This window comes from Uloborus diversus, chromosome 6 (genome assembly GCF_026930045.1).
Source record: "Uloborus diversus isolate 005 chromosome 6, Udiv.v.3.1, whole genome shotgun sequence".
Taxonomy (NCBI): domain Eukaryota; kingdom Metazoa; phylum Arthropoda; class Arachnida; order Araneae; family Uloboridae; genus Uloborus; species Uloborus diversus.
This window is the reverse complement of record NC_072736.1, coordinates 32,428,549-32,456,530: the sequence shown is the minus strand read 5'-3', so window position 1 is coordinate 32,456,530 and position 27,982 is coordinate 32,428,549. Positions and strand designations below refer to the sequence as shown.

At 34.2% G+C, this 27,982-nt stretch overlaps 1 protein-coding gene across 1 annotated transcript in view; it reads left to right on the top strand.

Moving 5' to 3' along the window:
* Positions 1 to 15,615, top strand: part of LOC129224318 (probable asparagine--tRNA ligase, mitochondrial) — a 57,933-nt gene extending 42,318 nt beyond the window's left edge. The window contains exons 11-13 of the mRNA XM_054858756.1: positions 6,996 to 7,139; positions 10,680 to 10,792; positions 15,307 to 15,615. Of these exons, the coding sequence (XP_054714731.1) occupies positions 6,996 to 7,139; positions 10,680 to 10,792; positions 15,307 to 15,451 (402 nt within the window). The 3' untranslated portion in view covers positions 15,452 to 15,615. The remainder of the gene's footprint in view (positions 1 to 6,995; positions 7,140 to 10,679; positions 10,793 to 15,306) is intronic.
* The last annotated feature ends 12,367 nt before the right edge of the window (positions 15,616 to 27,982 follow it).

Sequence of the window (27,982 nt, the reverse complement as noted above, 5' to 3'; positions counted from 1 at the left end):
AACGGTTATGAGCAAAAGAGCCAAATTCGGTCGAGAAAGTCACAATATCTTGGAGATGATTGGGAAGGAGAATTTGCCAATAGGCCGAATGCAGATCTAAAACGGTATAGTACTTATAGGATGAGACGGCATTGATTAACGTAGAAATTTTGGGAAGTGGGTATGTGGAACTTTCGATGACGGAATTTAATAATCTTAAATCTAATGCCATACGGTACTTAGGTGGTTCATTAGGCCCAGATTTCTTACGTACCATTATCATCGGACTCGCATAGTGGCTCACATTTCTAGAAATAAATCCAGCCTCAATTAATTCATCCAATTCTTCCTGAACCTGTCCTTTTAACGCCTGAGGAATTTCAAAAGGTAAGGCTTTAATCGGATTATTGTTACGCAAAATGACTGAAGGAGTGACAATGTCAGAACACCCTAAAGCTTTGACAGATTTGCTAAACACAGAAAAATTTTTCATCAAAATGTTTAATAAAATATCTTGTTGTGAAGTATTTAAGTGATCTAATTTAAAATCTGAAGGACTAAGTTCCTCTTTCCTGATTTTTAATACTTCGTTTGATGCAATAATTTGGTGACAAAATTGGGATTGATTGCTTGAGCATGTAGTTTCATTCAAAGAATCATTCAAAATCTCAAACTGTTCAGTGACATGACCCATTACCATACCTTTATTTAAATGAAGAGGATTATTACCAATATTTCTGATAATAGAGGAGAAATTATGTTTCTCGACTAAGTGTACAGCGGGATGAATTTCACAAGTTATGTCATTAACGGTAGGAATAAAATAAATTTCAGATGATTTGACCGGTATGTCAGATAACGAAAAATTAGCAATGGCAGTTTCCCCAGGTTGGATAATTAATTTGTTTTTAAGAGCAACAGAAAAAGCCTTGTCAGAATGCAGAGAATTAATTTTGGCCAAATGTTGTGAGATGTCGGTTTGAGGCATTAAAGGAGCTTTAAAATTATCAAAAGTGGCACTGCCGGTCTTAGTGTCAATTAACACATTGAAACGGGTTAAAAAATCATAACCTAATATCCCATAAAAAGAGGAAGGTGCAAAATCAGCAACAAAAAATGGGTGCTTAAAGAAATTTTTACCAATTTTAAATGAAACCTCAGCGCACGCAGAAAATGATAAATTAGAATTTACAGTCCTGATTGTGACTGTGCGTGAGAGAAATCTGCATTTTGTCAAAGATTTAATCTGTTCAAAAACAGCTTTTGAAAATAAGCTGACCGAAGATCCTGAATCCAAAAGCATTGGGAATATCTCATGACCAATTGAAATATTAAGTATAGGTAAGTCGCTAACCTTGTTATCAGAATGAACATTAAAAATGGATTCGGATTGTTTGCATTGAGACTCATCAGGCTTTGAAAATTTCGACAAAAATTCCCCAATAGTATCTTTACCAATGGAGCTATTTAAAAAGGTATGTAAATCTGGATATGTATTATGTTTCTTACATTGAACAGATTCAGTCTCCTGTACACTAATATTTTGAGGGACCAGAGATGAGAAATCAGTTACCGAGGCCAAGCCGTCCCTCATGGATGACCCCCTCGCCAGTTTAAATTGTCTCCATTTTGTGTTGGAGTATTAAGTCTTACTTCCGGCGATGAAAATCTGTTTTGCGACGGAAATTGTTGGGGTGGAACAAAATGGTTGGGGAAATTAAAGTTACCACGTGGCCTAAATGGAATACGAGGTGCAAAAAAATTTTGACTTTGAGGCCTATTTTGACCTTGATTTGAGAAATTGTTAAGGGGTTGACCGCCATTGTAAATCCGACAGTTAATCATTAAGTGGTTTGTTCTACCACAAAATACACAAAAAGTGTTATTAGAATTTTGAGAGACTTTTTGCTGGGGTTTGGGCAAAACAGTTTTCTCATTAACGGAAGAGACGCGAATGTACAAAGGACATTCAACAAGTGGGTGTGGACTTTCCCCACAAAGACGACAATTTGACATTAATTTAGTGACACATGTTGTTAAAGATCGTAAATTTTCGGCCAAGGCATCCATTTGCACTTGAGCACTAGTCATAGCATTTGTCAATTTTGGTTGGCCTGTTACATGTAAACAGTGTAACTTATTAGCCTTGTCGACTAAATCGGTAAACTTTGACGTGTCGACATCAAGTTGTTTGTCCTTGATATTCAATGGTAAAGCCGCCAAAAATTGGTAAGATTTTATTTGGGTGAGGGCAGCACTCAGGGGCGTAGCTAAGGGGGGGGGGGTTTGGGGACAAAACACCCCCCCGAAAAGTTAGTCTCAAAAAAAAAAAGAGAATAAGAAGAGAGAAGTGAAAGAAAAAAAAAGAAGAAAAGGAAAAAATTCCAAGCGATTATACATATATATATATTATATATATATCTATCTATATATATATATATATATATATATATATATATATACATATATATATATATATATATATATATATATATATATATATATATATATATATATATATATATATAAAAGAAGTAACCCCCCCCCCCGAAAGTCGGGTCTAGCTACGCCACTGGCAGCACTATCCGTAATAAAAGGATATGCTGAGTGAGCCGCACGTTCAACACGATGTGCTAAACTCTGAATACTCTCATGAGTTTCAAATTTGATATTTTGAAATTCTGAAAGGGACACAGAAGAAGGGGTATGCATTTTGAAAAATGCACGCAATTTGTCACAAGCCTGGTTAAAAGTCAGACTCCAAGCAACTGGGATTGGTCGCAAAAAAATACAAGGCAGAGCCAGAAAGTTTTGACTTCAAAAACATAAGAGTAGTGGGATCATCCCAACCGTTTAAATTCTGCAAGTCCTTAATTTGTGATATAAAAAATTCAATAGTTTCCGGCTCGCCTGAATATGAGGGAATGGGGAAGTTAAAATTCCTACTCGCCACAGCACCTTGAGGTGACTCATTGGCCATATTCACACCTTGGGGTGGGTCGGTTTGAGTACTACCAGTTGACATGGCAACAAATGTGCCGTCTTTTACTTTAGCACAAAAATCAATGAGCATTTAATATAATTTTCACTTAATTCACACGGTGCAATCATGAGAAACAAAAAATTTTAAATGCAAACATTGTTGAAAGCACATGCACACATGAGAATAAATGCAACTAATAAAATAAAAATTGACATCAAATTTTTTTAACTAAATTAAAAATATAAAATTCACATATCCCCCCATTAACATCATAGAAATACAAAAAGCCATATGAAAAAAAACAACAAAAGTGCATATGCATTCAACTTCAGAAAAAAAGGCATTCAAGACCTGGTCAAAAACGGCGCCATTTTGTCATGATGCGCGCGATTAATTTTGCCAAATTATACGAAAACCAAAAAGATAACGATTTTAGGCCGTGGAAGTGGAAGCATCGCTGCCGCGCATAACCTCAGACCAACGACTGCCTTGAATGCCCAAGAACAAAATTTAATAGAGACTTACCCGGGGATTGTGTGTTGAAGACGATAGTAAACACAAAATTAATTACCATACATTCTTTATTCTATGTTACTTCTAAGCAGACATGAACACAGGCACTAGGCATGGTGATCACCAGAACATTTCACACATAGTAAAAAAACAAATGCGAGGAATCCAGACTTAAGAGTTCAAAAAGAAAAGGCGGAGCTGGCAGGGGTTGCAAAGTTCGTTAACGGTCAAAAAAAAACGTAGAGTTCTCGCGGAGGGTGGTGAAATATTTAATTGTAATGTACGGAGGACGGACAGTTCGCTATGAAGATGGTGGGGTGTTATTTAGGGATGGCATATGGCTAAAATGCCCGTTGCAGGCCGATGTACGTTGAGACGAAAATGGTGCAGGCTGTAATCTCCATGGTGACCATGTTGAGCTCGTCACACGCTTAAAAAGGAATCAGGATACTTTCAAGGTAATTGCGGATCCATGCCGTCACCTCATGGTATGTAGATCATCGAAAGAGTAGTTACTTAAGGGGACGATTCAGGTGCACTCTGCGTGCCGCCATCGGACGCCATCATTCAAACAGGTGATGGATCACCTACGCTCTCATCTTCGGCTGCGACGAAGTAACGGTCTTGATTATTATATTTTAAACATATATGAAAAAATAAAACTTTCACCTCATGTTGAGGTCTTAACAATTTCGCGGCGAGCAACGGCCGTCCCCTGACGCCGTGCACCGATGCTTCATTATCGCCATCGTAGAACAAAAACCGGAGCCGCAGAAAATGCGACCGAGCGGACAGAGAGCAGCAAGTAGAGTGAAGTGGGGTGGAAAAATGAATCGGCAAATGAGCGATCAGATCCGGGTACGCGGTGATGTGCGGGAACCAATGAGTGCGTTTGGCGCCCAAACAACGAAGGGAAGGGGACGCTACGCCATTTTAATGGCCGACAAGAAGATGCAAAAAATTGGATCTACGCTTGAAAAATTGACAAAAAGCTAAACGATGGGAAAAGTGAATAAGTCACATATTTTACCTTTATAATTTTTTGCAGACTATTACTTTCAACCTTTCTTGTATATATTTTATTTTTTGCTGAAGACTTGTACGCTCATTGTTTTGCCACGCCCATTTCACAGCCACTTTCTAGCGATCATGGAAATACCCCCTCACCTCCCTTCTGCCCCAACCTTCCCATCAGGATTCTTGCTGAGGCACACGTTCTTTCATGAGTAGAAAGAAGTAAGGAACTTTTTGCTGTTGGTGAAGAGCATGAAATAGGAGTGGAGGGGGAAATGCTGGGAGCAATCTGGGTGCAATCGTTAGATGTAGCTTTTGAAATCCAATTGCATCCGCTTGTGTAACACTCTCTGATTTTTATCTGCTATGCCATTCTACTGCTTAGACATTCATACCTTTTTGTAGACTAATATTTTCAACCCTTTTTACACTTTATTTATTTATTTTTTTATGAAGACTGCCACGCCCATTCAAAAATGTTCATCCTGTTCCAAACGAGTTAATTTAAGCCAACATTCTTCAAATCTAGTTTTAATGCTTATCAGGCTTACCAAAGATATAACTCTTGAAGATCTGTATAAATTCAAATTTATTTTTATTATACTGTGCTATGTTATTATGACAGACATGTGTAAATATAGGAAATTAAAGATGCTTATATTCTCAAATTGTGACATAATGTTTAAAACTTCTTTATCAGTTTAAAAATAATCATTTTTATGCTAATGCTTAAAATGATCATCAAAGCTCAAAAAGTTTTAGATTGGGTTTAGTTTTTTAATGATTTTTATCCAGTTGCTCCACAAAATTTCAAAATGCTCCTCAAATTGTTTCTCCAAGGTTAGCCACACTGATAATGTCATTTTGTAGTTATGGTGTCTATTGATTCAGCTTGTATTAAGTGTTTAATTATATGGAAGTTTTATAGCATTTGATGTCACATTATAAAGTTTTAATTTCACCTGATTTGTGGGCTATGGGAAATTGAAAGTGGTAAATGGAATTGATATATCTGTTAAAATCTTAAATAAATGCAAGCTTATTTTATTTATTCATTTGTTAGCATTTCTACTAGTAAACAAAAAGCAAAACAAAAAACATTTATCTATTAATATTTAAAAGACAGTATAGTATCAATATAATTTCGCGTAATGTAAAAAATATATGCAGTTAATTCGTGATAGCTTGAAGTTCGATAACTCGAATGTGACTATAACTCGAATTTTTTATCAAGTCCCGATCCCTTTGTCTTTAATTCCATGCTAATTATTACTCAATATCTTGAAGTTAACTTCCTTTAACTCCAAGTTTTTTCACAGATGACTGGAAATTTATTTTGAAATAACGAAAAAAAGAAAAAAAAAAACTATAGTTCAAGTGATTTATGAGAGAAAAATTCATTCACCTTCACTTGCAATTCCTGCACGATAGACCTCTAAGGCAAGGAGAACACCTGTTGTGAGCCAATGTGAGATAAAGGAGTTACAAATGCGGAAATGTGTATAGCTTGTTTTCTTTTGTTGTACTGTACTGTTTACATTACACTTAGACATGGTGCTGAACTACAGATCTGCTTCTAAGCTGTCTTGACAAGGCAACTTATTGTACCTTTATTAAAATGCTGACCTAAGTTAAGATGCATTCCTCTTCAATCTTTAGTTCGATCATTTGCTGATAAGTTCCTGAGAGAGAGAGAGATTTCTTTAGATGTCTAAGCGAAGGTTAAAAACCTTGGATTTAGAAATTAAAGTAAATCTTATTCATAACACTGAAAGGAATCTAACAATCAAAAAGAAAGATAATGCATTGAAATATGGCTCTAAATACTCTGTCAACGATATTAAAAGAGAAACTTCAAGAGCAGTACGAATCCATGAATCTGAATTTGAAACGAATGAGGATGTGCACCTTTCCTGAAGTACAATCAGCTCTATTCAAGTGATTCCAGCAGTATCGAGTTCAAGACCATGCCATTCCTATAAGTAGATGTTTTCTGCATGAGAAAGCTATGAATTTTCTGTATTAATGAACATAAAAAAATTCCACGCCAGTACTGGATGGCTGGAGAAGTTCATGACCAGACACAACTTCGTCTTCAGAACTCTTCACGGAGAAACTGCGTATTGTGCTTAAAGACTTTTAAGTTCTGTAATTTTGTCCGTTATAAGTACATATTAATTAAAATATTCGATGGTTTTTAGTATAAAAATGTTGAAAACTGAAACTAGCGGTAAGTCGAACCAATAAGTCGAAGTTTTCATCAGTCCCTTTAGATTCGAGATATCGAGAATTGACTGTATCTATTAAAATTTTTAGGTCTCGCAATTTTTCCTCTTTTTTGACTTCAGGCTGTTTTTATCCCTGCAATTGTGAAAAGATGATCTTTTTTGTTGAAGCAAAGCTTTCTTAATGAAACGCCAAATATTTTGGTGATTCTTTTTACCATCATTTTTGATAGAATAAAATTTAAAAGCTCCTGACTTATAATATGCTCTTCCTGTTACAGTGGGGTGAAGACTTGTCTTCTGAGTGCAAACGGTGTCTTGTCCACCATTCTGGCAACATCCCTGTATTTGTTACTTTATTTCCTTCTTCTCTCAAGCCTTTCTACATGAAGACCTCCCATGCAGATGAAAATGCAAACAAAGTGGTAAATGATTAGGTTTCTATAATCTTTTTATTGCCTTGTTAAACTTCTGACTTTGTGAAATGTTTGCTAGCAACAATGAGCAAGTGCAGTTTATTTGATTTTTGTTAAAAAGCATTTATTCAGTTTTTAATATCCTGTCAGAAATCATTTCCAGAATTCCAAAAGTATTCTATGTAAATCATGATTAATCCATCTTTTCAATAAAAAAAAATCTCTTAAGAAAACTTGAAAATTAAATTCAGATCCAAACACTTAAATTCTTTATGCAGGCAGCTAGCTACTATTCGTTTTTTAGATTCATTCTTTTTTTTTTTAAATTGTGGTGTGGTGTATCAAGTGTTTCACACTAAATGTTGGAAGTATAGGTTGCTAAATTTTAAAAAAGTTTGTTCATTACAGTTTTATTAAACTTTAAAAAGAAGGCGGTTATGGACTTCATATGTTTCTTTGTTAGTTAGTAGCCTTTCACTTAGTGATTTTGATGATTTTTTTTTAAATAGATAGGTGATGGCCTAACTTAGGTCTCATTCCTTTCTTTGGCCATATTTGTTTTTTATACAAAAAGTTATGGGTGCAAAATAGTAATTTTCACATCAATCAGTAAGAGCAACTTATGAAAATCATTGTTGAAAATATGGTTGCCATTAAATCGGTAGTAGGGTCATTCCACAAAAATGTCAACCTGTAGGCCAAAATTTCAGACTCAATCAATATTAATGTCTTATACATCATTTTAGAGATAAAATTCTTAATTTTTGAATCTAGTAAATCAGTTTTCAAGATGGATACCCTTCGTAGAATAATTACTGCTTGAAGATTTTCAAGAACACTATGTAAATTTTAATTAAAAAGCATTCAAGAAACGCGATCTGTAATTTTTTGAGCATAGATTTTCTGTAAATGATTTTTTTTTCAGTTATTGCTTATATTTTGAGATTTCAGTTCCTTTAATTTCTTTCATTAAATTTTTATTTTTTTCTCGTTGAGCCTCGTTGAATTCTGTGTTGAACGGCCTGTTATGTTTGTCACAAAACATTGTATTTTCTCTTCCACACTTTTTACAGGACTATAAAAAGAAATGTTTTGCTTTATCCTCTTCCCTAGAGCTACCTAGAATGCATTTAAAATGTTAAATTTTTATTAAATTATTTAAACAATTAGTTATCAGCATGACGAACATAACAAATTGATTGTGACGAACGTAATCGCTTGAAACAAACACTGCATCTTTCAAATGTTTCGCTCAATACAAAATAAATCAAATGTATATTTTGAAATAATTTAATTTTTTTAATGTCACTGAATAATATTTTGTAATTTTTGTAACAATTAATTTGATTTTTAAACACATATTTGTGAAATTTCTTTGTTGCATTTTATGGAAAAAACAGCAGCTCAAAAACAGAATTGAAGCAGAGCAAGAATGGCAGGTAAACAAAAAGAAAATGACAAGCAAAAAGCAGCAGAGCGTATGCAAATATTACGTCAAAAAAAAAAAAAAATAAATAAAAAATAAATAAATAAAAAATAAAATAATAATAAAATAATTAATAAAACCGATTAAAAAAATCAAGAAGACTGACAAATCAAAAGTTAGAAGTCAGGAGATGAGAATCAATTGTAGAGAAGCTAGTAAGGTTTGTATGGAGTTGTAAACCAATGCAACTACGCCTTTCTAAACATGCAAAATTTACGGAAATATTCAAAAAAGATGCTCTTCCACGTAGTTACAGGAAAAAATAGACTCTTATATGTTATCTTGCTAAATAATAATAATGGAACTACTGTGGCAGTTTTCTGGAAAAAGAAGTTGCGCTTGTCAGTGATTTAAAAATAAAGGTGTGTTGTAAAGACCCACGATAGAAGTAAAACTTTTATCTTTTCTTCATTCTAAACTGCCATTTCACCTGTACGTTTTCTCTCACACTAAGCTCTTGTTCTTTCTGTGTCTGACTTAGGTATATTCATAACATGATTGTCTATTTTAATGAAGAAAATAGATAATTATGAGCAGTGAGAAAACTAAAAATTACTTGAAATCCACTTTTTAATTGTTGCCAAAAGCAATACAAAACAATAGTAATAATGAAGTTATTTTGGTAATAAAAGTGAACAAACTTTTATTACCATGTATTATAAATATAAGAAATCCTTGAAAACCTGCATTATTTGAAACGTTTACTGTGACCAAAATCCACAAATATATGCTTACTTAAGCCTTGAAATTAAATTGTTAATTTTACTAACAAAAATAAATTTACAAATACTATCATTTTCCATTATTTTTTGACAACAATTAAAAAACAACTACGTCACTTCCGTCACGCAAGAAGTTGGGGATCAGAAATTCAGAGCTCTCGTATAAAAATTTCACTTCAAAACAGAGGAGGAAAAAAAAAATTGCACAAAGCCAGTAAAAAAGCATTTATTTTATCCATGTTGAAAATCTGTTGAAATGAGTGGAAATTTTAAGACAAAGTATCAAAGCTTACTTATTTATTAATATTTAGTAACGCAATGGTCTAAAAAACTAAACCAGTCTTTACCGTGATGAACATAACTTCAGAGCTGCGTTCCTCTCGGTTATGTTGGTCATATTTCAAATTTTGAAGAAATATTCATTTCTGCTACAGTATTAGAAAAATGAGTTTTTTTCTGCATGAAAAATAAAGGTAGGAATGAAAATAACGCGTTACACTGTTTTTACAGTAATATCTACCTAAACATTAGAGAAATTGAGAGCTGAATTTCATGTTGCAAATTCAAGGTTGCAAAAATGTTACGTTCATCATACTATAGTAATTTAGTTTTAAAAACTAATTTATTTGATTTATACTGTGTTTTATTGCATGAATGTTAGAGAAGTTATATTCTTTCAGAAAATTCCGCACAACCTCAAGTTAATGATTTTCGCGTCTGAAATTCATGTTATGCAACAAAACAGAGTCTAGGAATGTTATGTTTGTCACTATGTAATGACCCAGTAATAGTAATTATGAGGAGAGTTTTGAATTCTCCTCTGAAGCAAACAGGAAATCAAATTCATTCACTGTCTCGCTCTTGTGGCATTTTTATCTTTACTAATGCCAATAACCTGTAATAATAGGCCCAAGTATAGAGATATAACTTTTTATAATGTGCAACTTGCAATTTGTATTGAGAAATATAAATTAGTTTAGGAAGAGAAATAAAAAATTAACTGCTCTGAAGAAAATAACAAATTATCATTCTGTTTTAAATTAATACTTTCTATTTTTAATCAGCATACCAAACATTAAATTTAAAAAAGTTTTCCCACCCAATATATTACACTGCAAAATAAGTGAAACAAAATAGCATGTAATAAAACAATTTACTGCAAGCTGTGGCTCCATTTAGTTAAGTACTAAAGATAATTGATTAAGTTACCATTCATATTTAAACAGTTCAAACTAAAACAGCATACAAATAAACTCCAAGCAGTCTTGTTTCAGAAATATACTTTTATATAATGAAATTTGTAGTTCATTTCATCACTGAGGTGTGATTTTCTTTTTTCAGGCACAGTGTTTTGATTTATTTGCTCCTTTCGGAGGTGAGATTTGTGGTGGCAGTCTGAGGGAAGATCAGGAAGAAATCCTTCGCTCTCACAAACAGCACAGCAATTTAGATTGGTATGTTATGTTTAGGTGGCATATACACGCATAACCGCAGAACATGCACACATGTATATCCCAAGGGCGCTCATATGCAAAGTTTTAAGGGGGGGGGGGCTCAAAAATTTTCCCCATGGTTTAGCAGAATATTTTCTCCATAGAAACGGATTTCAGTACAGATTAGAGATATTAAAATTTTATATTTTTAATAACTTATTCATTAATGGGTGGAAAAGAAATTTTTATACATTTTTGTAATGAAAAAAGCACTAAAAGCAAGGAAGTTCTCATTTCAAAGGGGGGGGGGGCTTGATCCCCCCTTGTACCTCTATATGGGCGCCCTTGGTATATACATATTTAGGATATTGCTACAAACCTTTGCTTATTCATTAATTGCTAACAAATCCCTTTAATCTGTCCCAATAAAAATGATTTAATGCTTGAAAGTGGTGAGTAATAACAGTGGACTTTGTTCGGTTGTAGTTATTGAAAGAGCAGTTTGAATGTTTTTAATGGTAACATCCAGTTTTTCTGTTGCAAAGATGATTAGTTCGTGGAAAGTCGTTTAAAGTTTTTAGAATGACGCATATTGCTCAAAAAACGATGTTAAACACATGTGCAAAATAATATTTTAAATTGACTATAGAAATGTGAAGGCTAATGGGAAGTTATGCACCAGTTGCCTTCAGTTGGAATTATGTGTTACATGCAGAAGTTGTTGACAGCAGGTCAGCTGCCCAAAGCTTTTTGGTTTTAACAAATATAACAAATCCTAATTCTGATTACATGCATGTAAGGTGTATTGTGATAAGTCCCTCTTCCCTAGAGAAGGTAAATTCTGGCTATGCTAGTGACTGATACTAGCATAGCCAGAATTTATCTGTGTCATGTTAGGTTTTATCAAACGCTTTTCAAAGCAACTTGATGGAATTTCTCTTTTAACTGTGTATCACAACTAGACTCACTTAGCTTCAATTGTAACCATCCCGACAATGAGTATAGTTCAGTGCGTTTAGAACACTTGATGCACCGAACGATGGTTTTAAAAATCCTGAATTCAGGAATCTGGCAAGCCTACCTTTAAGTAGAATGCTTCAAGCTCCTTTGAATCTGGTCAAATTATCTGACTTAATTTTGTACTCTACTACAATTTTGGAACATAAACAAAAAAAAAAAAAAAAAAAAAGGAAAGAAAACTGCATTGAATTATTACTTGAAATTTTTTAAGAAGAATTATGCTCAGATATTGATGTTGGACTCCTTCGTTTAGTGGGGCATCAATGGAACAGAACAAATTCTCCAACAAGCAACCCTGAAGAATGTTTCAAGAAATCAGCACACATCTCTGTATTGGACAATGTGATTTGCAACGTTAAATGACGATTTCCTGAAGAAACCTTGCAATGTTTTGGATTTCATCTGCTTGTGCCAATGGAAGCATGTCAAACTTCTAATGTCCAGCTAAAAAAAGAAAAGAACTGTTAAAAATGATCAAAAATTTTTCACCAATACTTGGACTCGAAAAAGGGAATCTTGAATGTAATTCGAATTTTACTTATGGAAAGCAAAATGGAAGAGAGCAGCTAAATCACATTGGAAAACTGCCTAGAACAGCACTATAGTCGTGGAAAACCCAACCTCGCAGTATCCTGATGGTGTGATTAGGTTCTGCGCTGCCTTCACATTGGTACGAGGTAAGTTTTGCCCCAACTATAGACGCTCTTGAAGCTTGCGACAAGGACATTTCTCCTCCAATTTTCACCTTATTAATGATTTTTTTGCACTTAACCTGTAAGTTTGGCATCTGCCAAGAGATCTTTTTCAACCTTACATCGGCTGAAGACTTAGTTGGGAACAGAAAGGGGGGAGGAACGATTATGTGGTCTTTGTCCATTGCTCATGCATAAAGTAGAAATAGACGTAGAGAAAGTATTTGACAAATTTTCAAGCGCTGGCAATAGAGAAGGTTAGATTTTGCAATTGAACAATTCTTAGTGGTAACAAATTACACTCTGTGTGGTGCAAAAAGGGGAAAATTACTTGACACTTATGTTCCTGCATAGTTTCCTTCTGTTTTTTTTTTTTTTTTGTGCTTTCTTATATGCTTCTCATTTACTCTTTGGAAAAAAAATTCCAATGAGGTATGTCGCACAAAAGAAGTTTAAAATTTTGATGATAAAATGTTAAAAAATGTTTAAAATATTTTTCTGAAAAGAATTATTCTTCTTGATTCTTTATTTACATTTGTGTATAATACTAAGTGTTTTTACAAGATTTAATATGGCCATAAAGAATCGATCCCTTTTTAATGTACAATAATATGTAATTGTTTGGTATTTTGACTCTTGCTCCATAAAAATCAAGAATTTTGTTTTTAACCTTTAAGAACATGGACGGTTTGAAGTTACATAAGAACACGGGTGGCCTACTCCATAAGCCAGCATTTTTTAAAGCTTAACTATCATTTTTTAAAGATTTTCCTATTTGATACAATGTTTAGTAATGTTAAAGAATAAGCAAAGATTTAATTGAACGAACAGACAAACACAATATTAAATTGAATACAATCATGATTTCGTAAAACATTATAATGCTTAATTTGCGAATTTCTCGAACATAATATCAGAAAAAAAAAAGTATACATATAAGTAATATTTTAGTCATTGGAGACAACTGATTGGCATTTGTTAAACAATTATTTTTAGTTATTGCAGCTCTCACAATTGTATTTTGTTATTTTTATATGCTTTTTGCACACAAAATTGGAGCATTCACGTGTGGTTTCCATAAAAAATAATCAAAAAGAACAAGAGAAAAAGGCAAATTTCGACGTTAAACACAAGTACATCACTGAACAGACCTTGGGAAATGGGTAAATAATGCCTAGAAGTTGGTCAAGTGACTATTCTGAAATTTACAGCTGCTTTCTTGCTGAGTGGCAGACTCAGGACGCCGTCCTTGTTCTAAAAGGTTTATAGCCCATTTATGAAAAATGAAACAGTACTTTTAATTGACTGTCTACCCTGTTCTTGAGTTTAGTTGAGGATTGAATTTTGTTACGTAACATTTGGTCAAAATCCATCAAAATTTTGAAATTGTTTCATTTTACATTTGTTATGTTTCATCTTTTCTGCACTAATATAGTTTCACATGGTACATTTAGGAACACATTTTCACTCGTATAAATGCTCAGCCTACAAAGACATGCTTGCACATACACACACGCTTATATGTTGACCCCCCTCCGAAAAGTTGCCCTGTAGCCACCATTAGGTAAAAATGTAGTTATATAACTAGGCAACATTCTACACAAAATTCTGTAAATTGTTAAGGTAAAAAAAAAGCAAAAGAATGTAAGTGGACTTCTTTAAGCTTGGAGTAAAATGCGTGCAAAGTTCAAATTCTAGACAGGCTACTAATTAAATCGTTTCCTAAATCTGGCAGTATAGCAGCCCCAACCAGGTCTTCTAGTACCATGTCTTTCCTTGAAAGAGATAAGAGTAACTCCCATCATTTGAACTACGTAGGCTGTTCATTAATTAATAAGACTAATTTTACTGCCGTGAAAGCACTAATCAGAATGTTAATTTCTGTGGCATGAAAAATGTTTGTTGTCTGTATTAACAAAAGGTACTGATAGTTGGCGTTTACAGGCTCATATTCCTGAGTATCACGTGATTGAATTGAAGCCTGTTGGCGGGCGCCTACAAGGCGCAGCCAGTTGTCAAAATGGAAGCATCTTTGGAACAAAGTTATCCAATTTAAGTTTGCTTTTGTCTGCAAAAATCAGCTTTGGAAATCTTTACATGAAGTTTTCAACGATGAAGCAACGTTTAGTGATTTTTGTCTGTTTCCTCATTTTAAGAAACCATTACGACATAAACATTTTGAAACCAACAAAGCATGTCTAAACTCTGTGGAGGCGATTTTAAAAGAGCTCTCATAAACTTAATGTTCACAAGTTTTTAAGAAGTGGAGAGAACATTGGAATAGATGGATTTAGTCTGGTAAAAGTTATTTTTAAAAAACCATGTAAATTATGGTGATTAAAGTTGTTCTGTATTTTTTATAAATTTAGTCCTATTACTTATTGAACAACCCTCGTAGTTATCGCGAAATTTTAACTTTTGCGTCTTAAGCACCTTTACTTCTACGTTCTTAAATTTATGCTTGTCTTTTAATTCAAACTTTAGTTACACCTCTTAAAAACTTTTTCCTGAAAATTGCATGAGCTTCATGTTTACATTAAACATGAAAAGTTTCATCTGTTTTGGAAGAAGGGGTAGGGGGTGACCCCACGAATTACCAACACGGGTGACATCTGTACTGTACTAGGAACACCACTCCTTAAGGTTACATTTTTATTCTTTAATTTTAAAAGGTTTTATTAAACTTGCAATTTTTATTCTTCCCCCTACCAAATAAATAAAATATGATTTCTCTGCAAAAAAAGTAATTGCATGAAAATCAAGGGAAGTTACTTTTGTATTCAATAAAAAAAAAGTAATAATTATGATTTTGATTTGTTGTAGGTATCTGGATCTAAGAAAATATGGATCTGTCCCCCATGGTGGGTTTGGCATTGGCTTTGATAGACTATTGCAAAGTTTGTTGAGGATATCTAATATTAGAGACATTATTCCATTCCCTAGACGCAAGCGCGACTGCAAATGCTGATGTTGGTTCCTTTAAGAAAACCGTAATCAACTATTGGCTATGACATGTAGTTTTATGATCACAACTTCAGCAACTCGTTTCTTGTGAATTTCACGGGACATTCTAGGACTTTGTGTGTGTTTTACTGTGCAATATAAAACACTTTGGTTGTTCAGTAAGTTACCGCCCTATAGCCAGTGCTAAGGCAGAAATACACCGCCAGCTCAGTCATTCCAGCCGAAGACTTCAGTTTCATGCTTATTAGCACTCATCAGCCCGGCTTAGGAAGTGGTTAAGCTGGAGCTGGAAAATCTCCTAATTCTATATTAGCTACCAGTTTGTTTGACACTCTTGGCTTCCTTATGAGGTTTTCCAGCTCCAGCTCAGCCACTTCCTAAGCCGGGCTGATGAGTGCTAATAAGCACGAAACTGCAGTCCTCGGCTGGAATGACTGAGCTGGTGGTGTACTTTGGTTGTTGTGTTTAAAGAAGAAATCTTGAAGTTCAATTAAAGGACTTGTGGCAAAAATGTGACAAGCCACAAGGAGTGACTTTTTGATCAAAATTTTTTGTTTTTCGTAACTAAAATTGAAATAAACATGACAATGGATAGCATTTGGAGGAAAACATATCTGGTTTTAGTATTGCAGAATATCGATTGTATAAAACCTATAAAAAATATTTGTAGAATTTTCAAAAGTTGGAAATTGGCCTACTGAAAAATTCACATCATGTGGCATATCACATTCTTGCCCCGAGTCCTTCAATTTATAATGTAACTGTCTGTGAGAAAAGCTTCTGTGATCAGGACCTGACTTTCATCACTTGGGACGAGAAGCAAGAGGCCAATCAATTTCTAGAAGACTCATGCATCCAACCATCATTGAATCTAAGCTTTTAAACAGCATACCACAACAAAATTTGAACTGCCACCATTAGCATTTGTAAATTGTAATACAATTGTTTATTAAGTTAAGTGGAATAAGTGGGTTGTTGAGGTAAGTGTTCATATGATTAATACACTTCACACTTCCCCGCACCTACCACTATTTCTGGTTTAACCAGTTGGATGAGACCCTGAAGACACCTCTGATTTTTTGATCCAGACGAGGAGCCAAGCAATTCCTAGTCCAGCACCCCCTGGGGTGCTGGGAAGAAAAAGAAAAAAAGAGTCAAAAAGAAAAAGGAACTCCTTTTTCTGTGGGTTCATGGTCTGCTAATGCCTAGGGTCGCAGAGAGCCAAGGCGGGCCCCTAGTCAGTTTTGTCACCGGCCCTCCCCCCTTCCCAAATAAATAAACAAATGAATAAAAGAAGGAATAAGAAAAGAAAAAGAAGAAAAAATAAAGTAATAAAATTAAAAACTGCTTACTGGAAAACAATTAACTGTCTATGAAGTGCCGCTACAGTAAATACCAACAGAGTAAATTTTACTAACGATCATAATTTTGAGTCAGAAATACTGCTTGCTAATTAGTTCAAAAAGAAAAAAAATACGACACAGAAATTGGCACATCAAAATAAAGTTTTCATACATTGAAACTTATACTTGTTCAGAGTTTTTTTTTTGTGTGCCAGTGTCACCGAGCCCCTAGTTTCCGACTGGACTGACATGGCCTCCCGTCAGGCCTGCTAATGCTATCACCCGATCTGGGATAAGCTGTCCCCATCCACAAAAAGATTATATGTAAAATACTCCACTTTTAATGATCATTTGTTTTTGATGAAAAATGTACCTTAAAATTTTTATGGATTCAAATTTGTTAATTTTTAGTACCTAAATTATTCTTGAAGTTATCTTTTCAATGGAAAATGTGCTACAGTATTGGGTAATATGTAATGCCAATGCATGTTTGGCATGGAGGCATAGAGATTGTAAGCTTCTATTATCATGATTTGCTGCTGTAGAAAAATTATTTTTTTAAAAAGATTTTTTAGTTTATTACCATATGATTATCTAATAAAATCTTTCTTGCTAAAGTTCCGAGATTTAATTTTAATGCTGCAAAGTATTACTTGGGGCCAAATTTTGTTGAAATTGCTTCACTTTCATTCCAACGTCTATAGTTAAGGCAAACCTAACCCAGCAGTATTGTGGAGGCTACGAAGGGTCTTATCGCACCATTTTTGACCATTTTCCCCCAAGTATCACCTCTCTGCTCCTCCGGTTGCCGTAATTTTGCAATTATCCACTCAACCACATGAAAATAAAATTTACAAGCAACGAGGAACACAAACTTTTGTTAATTTCCCAGGTGAGACAGATTTGAAAACCTTTACCATCAAAACATTAACAAAAAGTTAAGGACTATTTCCGAGTTCATAACATTTCATAGTTGAAATTTTTATTTATATTCTTATTTCTAGCATAAAGACTACTTTGGTACTTTTCTGCGTTAAGTACCTGATGCCCATTTTTAATCTCTGCGATTCTTTTTTATTGTATTCATTGTCACCATAAATTGTTTTGGCGATACCATACGTTATTTTGTTTTTTTTAAGGAACTTTTAAACAAGACCAAGAGTTTCATTAGAGTGTAAAAAAAAAAAAGTAATTCGCCAAAGAATTAAAACAAGCTGTTAAAATATTAAACAATCTGCCATTAAAAAGCAGTCATTATATAAGGTATAAAGCTAGATTAAAATAACCTGCTGTCCAAATAAAACATTAAGATGTTGAATAGTAATCTGTCAAATAAATGTATAAAAAGAAATTAAAATAGAATTGATAGTCAAATTTCAACACAGTCTCCAACAAAGTAACTTAAAATAAATGTCTTTTATTATCCAAGCAGTTTTCTTTCACTCTTTTACAGAAAGGATGCAAGGGTTGGAGTTAAATTTGAACGGCCCAATTCTCGCCAAGCGAACATAAAATCTAAAGAGAGAAAATCTCTCAGCAGATGATAAGATGTGAATTTAAGCTTGTCATTATTGTTTCTTAACAACACAAAATATGATGTTTTAATTAAATATTATGACTTGGGTTTCTCAACTCTAAAATATATTTGTAATTTTTTGTACGGAAATGAAGTTTTTAGAAGTACTGCTAATGATTTACTGAGGAAATATTTCCTTGTGGCAGAACCTTACTATTCTAGGTGTATCGTTCCCTTCTAGGTTAGGTTTGCCCTGATTATAGTCAGTCAATTACATTTGATGGTATTATCTTTCATACTTTGCATTTACCAATTTGACATTTGACACCTCCAGAGATCTCCGCACCTAACAATTGCTTGGTTTATGGGTTTTAAATGCTCAAATAAATCTGAGCAAGTAGGTCCCTGAGGAACTTCATTCAAGAAAACCCCCCTTGATTATCGATTACAATTTTGAAATTCTTACAAAGAAAATGGAGTTACCGCAGTTATTTTGCATTTGTCATGCACCTTATATAATTTAAAGCTGAGCGCATGTACCTATCTGAGATACTCTTCTCCCAAACGCCAGTGAACTGACCATCGAACCAGGTATCGATAGATTCGTAATATTCCCGTCTTTGTTTGGCTATCTAACATAATCCTCCGATAATAATTAGCAGAGATATCAATTAAAATCTATATTAATTATTAAATTTAGATTTCGACATAAAATCCCTATTTTTTGATGGCTTTCCTACATTCAAATTATTATTCAGTGCTTCATCTCAACCTTGCGTAACAATGCGTAACCATCTTTATATATAAATAGGCAAGCGGTTTCCTTTTGGTACCATTTTCTCCTCTGTTTATGAACCGAATTTCTTCATTATTTTTCTATTCAGTAGCTATTGCCTAGTTTTAGTGTCATCAATAAAATGTTTTGAAATCAGACATTAATTAACAGAAATATCAATTAAAAACGCATTTTCGTCCTAAATGGCTCTTTCAACGCAAATGGATGATCCAATTTTTTCGAATTTGATATGGTTGGAAAGGTTTTTAAAAAATACTCCAAACGAAGAAATTGGCAGGGCGCCCAAGGTCCGATAACCTATATTCACTAGAAAAAAAGGTTTAAGCGTTTTTTGGTTTGCGAAACTCATCATTTTAAAGTCGACTCTTTTTCATTGTTGAAACTCTTTGGTGGAAGCGTGCGTGCAGGGCCGTCCGACGGAGAAGGGGGGGGGGGGGGGCAAAAGTCCCGGGAGCCACGAAATGAGGGGGCGCTGCAAGGCGCCCCTCATTTCGTGTATTACAGATGCACAGTCATAAACACACAAAGTAGAGAATCATTAAAATAGAGAATCATTGCAATGATTCTCTATTTTTTTCCTAGGGCACGAAAATATTCCTTCCTCTCAGTCTCTAAAACATTTGCAAGTACAATTTCCGAGAATATAACTGTTCAGAATCAAACAAAAGGCACTTCTCCTTTGTCTAGCTCCCAGCAAATTTCTTGGAATTCTACCTTTGTGTGCAGTGACGTAACCATAAAAAAGTTTTAGTGGGGGAGGGATACATTAAAAGAACAAAAAAAAAAAAAAAAAAAAAGTGATAGGAAAAGGAGAGGGGAAGAGGGGGGGGGGGGGGTCCGGTCAAAATTTTAAAAATTTGTTTTAAAACGGCAACTTTTGATTTTCTTTGCAGATACAGTGGGGAAAAAGAGGGGTCTCAGCGGAAATTTCCGATTATAGGCCATGTTTATTTACGTTAGGGTAAAGGAAAGAGCTCAGGGACTTTCCGATCGATTTAAAAAAAGTTATAGATTGAAATCAGTTTCTTCTTCCTCCTGTAAGTTTTCAAAGTTGAAGTTTCAAAAACGCAACTTTAAAATAACTTTGAAGATTTTATGGAAAGGAGAATCTAGAGCATTTCCATGGCAAATTTTCCAAATTACAGTTCAAAAAACTTAAGCAATGTTTTACATTCGGAGGCTACACTTAAATTTTTTGAAGTGTCGTTTAAAATACCCATTGCTTGTGATATTAAACTAGTATGTTGTTGCCATCACGAAACTTTCTTCTATATCTTTCTTATGAATTCTGATCAATCCCTATGCTTGAAGAGAATGCAATATTTCCAGCAACAAAAAAAAACCTGACGGCCGTCCGAATTCCTGAATTCCCACAAAAGCAAAGCAAAGAACGACTTGAAAGTTATTTTAAAAGCCTTGCTTGAATTAATTAGATGTTTTATTTGTTAACAAACATAAAATGGCAACAGTTATTAATTTTAAATCATTGCGGTAACACATAGACTAATTATAATAAGAGTAGACCGAGCTATGGCAACCCTTTTGCTGCTCATAAACCAAACCATGTGACTGGTGGATATCCTAGCAACAGCGGGCGTTAATCGTAGCAGACGATCAACACCAGCGCGAAATAAAATAAATTCGGAACTCCAGCGCTCGAATACGCTACCTTGCGGTGATTTACAAAACTGCCGATGGAACTAAAACATTGCCACGTTTTAGTTCCATGTGTGTCTGTTGACGTAAACACAGGCAGTTTGTTCTGAGTATTTATTAACGCAATCGATGTGTCTTAGTTTGCTTTCAGCTACAGAAATTAATTCGTCCCCTAAGAGTATTCTCGAGCTTCTCAAAATAATGTTAGTTTTCCTTATTTCTTTCAAAAAAGTATTAAATGGTGGACGCGTAAACAAGAAAACTCTGGATTAACAAAATTGGATAACGTTATACCAGGTAAAATTTTTTATTGTTTTGTATGAATTTGTAAGAATATGAGTTTTTTTAATCTTAAATTAATTTAACTAATCATATTTTACAGCAGCATTTAGTTGGAATGGACAGTATGCAAAATATTTTCTTGGATTTATTATCGTAGAACAAAATGAAAAATGTTTAACCTAGAAAGAATTTACTTTATTCCTTTTATCCTCAGCTGAAAGGTTTCGCCAAATTTGTTTAGGGTTATAATTTTGGTATTGTGCGAGCAAAGTAGCCTTGGCGAGATTTCGCGTTTTTAGTTAAACCATTTTTAATTTTTATCATGAGTGGAATAAAATGGTAGTAAGATTACAGAATTCGATAAGTGAAAAGAAATAATGGTCAATCAACTGAAAAGAAATAATGGTCAATCAACTGAAAAGAAAACTACCACCATATATCCGCGAGAATTTTGTTGATGATTTGCATAACATGACACAATTAAATCGTAACTCAGAAATTAGAAAAATCGAAACAGAAAATTTTTAAATGAACCGATTCGGGAATTCGAGAGAAATAACTCAGCTACAAATGGAAAAAAAATAAGCGCTAGCCAAGCAAGGCAAAGAAGTATCATCTTCTTTCGATAATAATTTGTAATGTCATATTGAATTTTCTAGCATTAATTGTTGTTCTTGTCAGGCCACAATTATTATTTAGTTTTATCAAGAATTGATAAATATCGAATTCAACATCATGGAAATAGCTGCTTAGAACTACGAACTACGTAGTTTGCATTAATCTTTGACGTTTAGTAATGCTTCTTGAATTCTCATTTCTTTCTACGTGGGCCAGAATATCCACAAGACTTTGAAAATTAATTTAAAAAGAATAAAGCGAAAAAAACATACGTACGAACAAAAATCACAACACTTTTAGCATTTTCTTCGTTACCATGTGCGTTTGTTTTAGTTTTCAATTCCGCCATTAGACAGTGACTTCAGTGCCCCCTACAGTTCGTTGGAGTTGCGAATAGAATTGATGGAAGACGGAAGAATGATCTTTTATGGAGTCCGATTTGTAAATTTGTTATTCTAAGTTGTAAATATTTTGTTAATATAGTGAGTTTTTCGTTTAGATAGTATTGTGCATTTTCTTTAGTCAATTTCAATAACTCTCTAAGCAATAAAAGATGCAAGCGACCAAGAAGAATCAGCAAACGGTAAGATTTTTACCTACAGTTTCAATTTAAGATACCGATTAGTACATTTTTGCGTTAACGCAAAACGTTTACGCCATTTCGTTCACGCCAACGCTGACAGCTCCAAATGAAATAAAAGTTACCGAAAACTGATCAAATACTATTACTAATGTCAAAATAATGCATAACTAAAAGAAAAACAGTTCAATCTCTGCACCTGGAAGTTTTTTTTAATGAAAACACATTGTCTTAAAATACATGTCAAGTGCCAAACTATAGATAATGCTGCCATCTAGCAACCATGCTGCCAAAGTCTTCGCCAAGCCCTTCCACTAGTCACATGATACATCTATGAACCAATTTTCTTTATCAGCAAGGATGAGAAAGCTCGGTCTACTCTTATTATGAGTCTATGCGATAACATTTCCGATTATTTCCCAAAAATTAAAATCACGTGAAATAAGCAGACGACAGTATTACAATTTATCTTTCTTATTGTTGCATTTATAAAGCTATTTTTCTTTACACACAAAAAAAAAAAAAAAAAAAAAAAAAAAAAAATCTGCCCCCCATGGAGCGATTGGCGCCAAAATTGAAACAACGCCTATTTACAAATAAATTCACATTTATTCCAAATTTCATCCAGAACGTAGCATTACTTCTTGAGATATGGCACTCACAATGAAAAAAAAAGAACATTCGATTGCGTCACCCCCTTTTCAGCTTTTGACACCGAAATAAAATCAGCTCTTATACCCACTAAGGGCTACTTGCCGATAAATTTTTCTTTCATTCCGTTCATTATTTCTTGAGATACAGCAGTCACAATATACGACAAAAAACGTTCTATAGCTCAACCCCCGTTTAAGTTATTGACACCAAAATTGAATCAGCGCCTGTTCCTGTTAATGGCAACATATGGACCAAATTTTGTTTGATTCCGCCAGTTACTTCCTGAGGAATAGCAAGCACGCGTAACTCAAAAAACGTCCCATTGCTCCACCCCCCTTGGAGGAATTCGCGCAAAAAACCAATGGGCACAAGTTCACATAGGGGCACATATGTGTACCAAATTTCGTTAGATTTCATGCGGTAGTTTTTGCTGTAGAGCGGCCACAAAAAACTGGTCACACACAGACGTGACACACATACACACACACACATAAACACAGACAGACAGACATTTTCCAAAAATAGTCGAAATGGACTCAGCACACCTCAAAACGTTCGAATCCGTCAAAATTCGAAATTCGAAAATTTGCACGAATCCAATACTTTCTTCTATATGTTAGATATAGAAGAAAGTAAACTAGTATGTTGTGGCCATCACGAAACTTTCTTCTATATTTTTCTTTTTTTTCTGATCCCTCCCCATGCTTGACGAGGAAGCAATATTCCCAACAAAAACAAAATTACACATGCAAAAACTTGACTACCATCCCAATGTCTGAATTATTTTAAAAGCAAAGCAAAAGAGCGAAAACTGAAAGTTATTTTAAAAGCCTTGCTTGAATGAATTACAAATATTTTATTTGTTAACAAACATAAGATGGCAACAGTTAAAAATTTTAAATCATTGAGATAATATTTCCTACCATTTCCATACAATTAAAATCACGAGAAATACGCAGACGACAATCTATTACGATTTATCTTTCTTATTGTTGCATTAATAAAAATATTTTTATTCGCAAAAAAAAAAAAAAAAAACTAGTATGTTGTGGCCATCACGAAACTTTCTTCTATATTTTTCTTTTTTTTTTTTCTGATCCCTCCCCATGCTTGACGAGGAAGCAATATTCCCAACAAAAACAAAATTACACATGCAAAAACTTGACGACTATCCCAATGTCTGAATTATTGCAAAAGCAAAGCAAAGAGCGAAAATTGAAAGTTTTTTTAAAAGCCTTGCTTGAATTAATTACAAATATTTTATTTGTTAACAAACATAAGATGGCAACAGTTAAAAATTTTAAATCATTGAGATAATATTTCCTATCATTTCCATACAATTAAAATCACGAGAAATACGCAGACGACAATCTATTACGATTTATCTTTCTTATTGTTGCATTAATAAAAATATTTTTATTCGCAAAAAAAAAAAAATCAACACCTCTTGGAGCGATCGGCGTCAAAATTGAACCAAAGCCTGTTTACACATGGATTCACATATATTCCAAATTTCAACCAGAACGTAGCATTACTTCTTGAGATAGGACACTCAAAATGGAAAAAAAGAACGGGTGATTGCGCTACCCCCTTTTTAGCTGTTGACACAAAAATAAAATCAGTTCTTATACCCACTAAGGGCTACTTGCCGATAAATTTTTCTTTCATTCCGTTCATTATTTCTTGAGATACAGCAGTCACAATTGACGACAAAAAACGTTCTATAGCTCAACCCCCGTTTGCGTTATTGACACCAAAATTGAATCAGCACCTGTTCCTGTTAATACCAACATATGGACCAAATTTTGTTTGATTCCGTCAGTTACTTCCTGAGTAATAGCAAGCACGCGTAACTCGAAAAACGTCCCATTGCTCCACCCCCCTTGGAGGAATTCGCGCCAAAAACTAATGGGCACAAGTTCACATAGGGGCACATATGTGTACCAAATTTCGTTCGATTTCATGCGGTAGTTTTTGTTGTAGAGCGGCCACAAAAAACTGGTCACACACAGACGTGACACACATACACACACACATACACACACACATACAGACAGACAGACATTTTCCAAAAATGGTCGAAATGGACTCAGCACACCTCAAAACGTTCGAATCCGTCAAAATTCGAAATTCGAAAATTTGCACGAATCCAAAACTTTCTTCTATATATTAGATATAGAAGAAAGTAAAAATCAACACCTCTTGGAGCGATTGGCGTCAAAATAGAACCAAAGCCTGTTTACATATGGATTCACATATATTCCAAATTTCAACCAGAACGTAGCATTACTTCTTGAGATAGGGCACTCAAAATGGAAAAAAAGAACGGGTGATTGCGCTACCCCCTTTTTAGCTGTTGACACAAAAATAAAATCAGTTTTTATACCCACTAAGGGCTACTTGCCGATAAATTTTTCTTTCATTCCGTTCATTATTTCTTGAGATACAGCAGTCCCAATTGACGACAAAAAACGTTCTATAGCTCAACCCCCGTTTGAGTTATTGACACCAAAATTGAATCAGCACCTGTTCCTGTTAATAGCAACACATGGACCAAATTTTGTTTGATTCCGCCAGTAACTCCCTGAGGAATAGCAAGCACGCGTAACTCGAAAAACGTCCCATTGCTCCACCCCCCTTGGAGGAATTCGCGCCAAAAACTAATGGGCACAAGTTCACATAGGGGCACATATGTGTACCAAATTTCGTTCGATTTCATGCGGTAGTTTTTGTTGTAGAGCGGCTACAAAAAACTGGTCACACACAGACGTGACACACATACATACACACACACACACACACACACACATACAAACACACACACAGACAGACAGACATTTTCCAAAAATAGTCGAAATGGACTCAGCACACCTCAAAACGTTCGAATCCGTCAAAATTCGAAATTCGAAAATTTGCACGAATCCAATACTTTCTTCTATATATTAGATATAGAAGAAAGTAAAAAGGCGATATGGTGACTCTTGCCCGAATATTTTATTAAACTCAAGTCTAACTAGTATGTTGTGGCCATCACGAAACTTTCTTCTATATCTTTCTTGTGAATTCTGATCAATCCCTATGCTTGAAGAGAATGCAATATTCCCAGCAAAAAGAAAAAAAAAAAAAAAAAAAAAAAAAACCTGACGGCCGTCCGAATTCCTGAATTCCCACAAACGCAAAGTAAAGAACGACTTGAAAGTTATTTTAAAAGCCTTGCTTGAATTAATTAGATGTTTTATTTGTTAACAAACATAAAATGGCAACAGTTATTAATTTTAAATCATTGCGATAACATTTCCGATTATTTCCCAAAAATTAAAATCACGTGAAATAAGCAGACGACAGTATTACAATTTATCTTTCTTATTGTTGCATTTATAAAGCTATTTTTCTTTACACAAAAAAAAAGTCAGCCCCCCCCCCATGGAGCGATTGGCGCCAAAATTGAAACAACGCCTATTTATAAATAGATTCACATTTATTCCAAATTTCATCCAGAACGTAGCATTACTTCTTGAGATATGGCACTCACGATGAAAAAAAAGAACATTCGATTGCGCCACCCCCTTTTCAGCTTTTGACACCGAAATAAAATCAGCTCTTATACCCACTAAGGGCTACTTGCCGATAAATTTTTCTTTCATTCCGTTCATTATTTCTTGAGATACAGCAGTCACAATTGACGACAAAAAACGTTCTATAGCTCAACCCCCGTTTGAGTTATTGACACCAAAATTGAATCAGCACCTGTTCCTGTTAATGGCAACATATGGACCAAATTTTGTTTGATTCCGCCAGTTACTTCCTGAAGAATAGCAAGCACGCGTAACTCAAAAAACGTCCCATTGCTCCACCCCCCTTGGAGGAATTCGCGCCAAAAACGAATGGGCACAAGTTCACATAGGGGCACATATGTGTACCAAATTTCGTTCGTTTTCTTGCGGTAGTTTTTGCTGTAGAGCGGCCACAAAAAACTGGTCACACACAGACGTGACACACACACATACATACACACACACACTCACACAGACAGACAGACATTTTCCAAAAATAGTCGAAATGGGCTCAGCACACCTCAAAACGTTCGAATCCGTAAAAATTTGAAATTTGAAAATTTGCACGAATCCAATACTTTCTTCTATATATTAGATATAGAAGAAAGTAAAAATGCAATTGTAAGACCATATTCTGTGATAACAGCTCCAGTAATTTTTCAAAATTAAAGCCCAAAAAACTCAATTCTGAGCGAATTTCGATGTTGTTGAGTATTTGTTGGCTTTCCCCTAAAATTTACAAATATTTGATCAAAAGAATGACATCTTTCTTTTTAACATATATAACAGCTGGTCTTAAGTTGATGCAAGTAAAACCAAAAAACTCTTGAAAAGAATCATTGGATGAGTCCAGATCATGTTTATTTTTGATGTAATTTACTTCGAGAAATAAATTTTCTATTTATAATCAGCATATTATTTATTCGTGTTCTTAGTTTGATCAATATGAGTAACTAAATCAGTTTTAACTGTTTGTTCTTTATCTTGTGGGATAACATTTTACAAGATGAATATTTGGATTTTTAACATTTTCATTTTTCGAAAAGTTTTTTAAGGGGTATTAAAAAGGGGTATTAATATTTCACGAATATATTATAAACAGAGTAATTTCTTTTGTTTTAATTTGTATTCTGCACAGGGACGGCTGTAGTAGTTTTGCCGCCCTAGGCGAGGTTGACAAATGCCGCCCCCCCCCTTCATTGCTCTTTCAAAAGTAAGCTATTCAAATACAAATCGATAATAAACAAAGAAATAAAATCCTGACTTATATCCCAGCCGTAACATTGTTTTCCGGGATCGAATACTCCAGATAGACTGGTACATTAAAAGTATTCCTTTTCCCGCATTTGTAATTTAAAACTAAATAAATAACCCACCATTTTTTTAAAACAATGGCGGACGGGTTTGGAATCTCTAAAGAAGTAGCAATTGTTATAAACATTTTAGTTGGGTCATCACCTAAAATTTAAGATTGAGATCACAAAACCTGATCTAAACCTGCAAAAATAAGGGCTGCGTTTTGTAATTGATTTTATG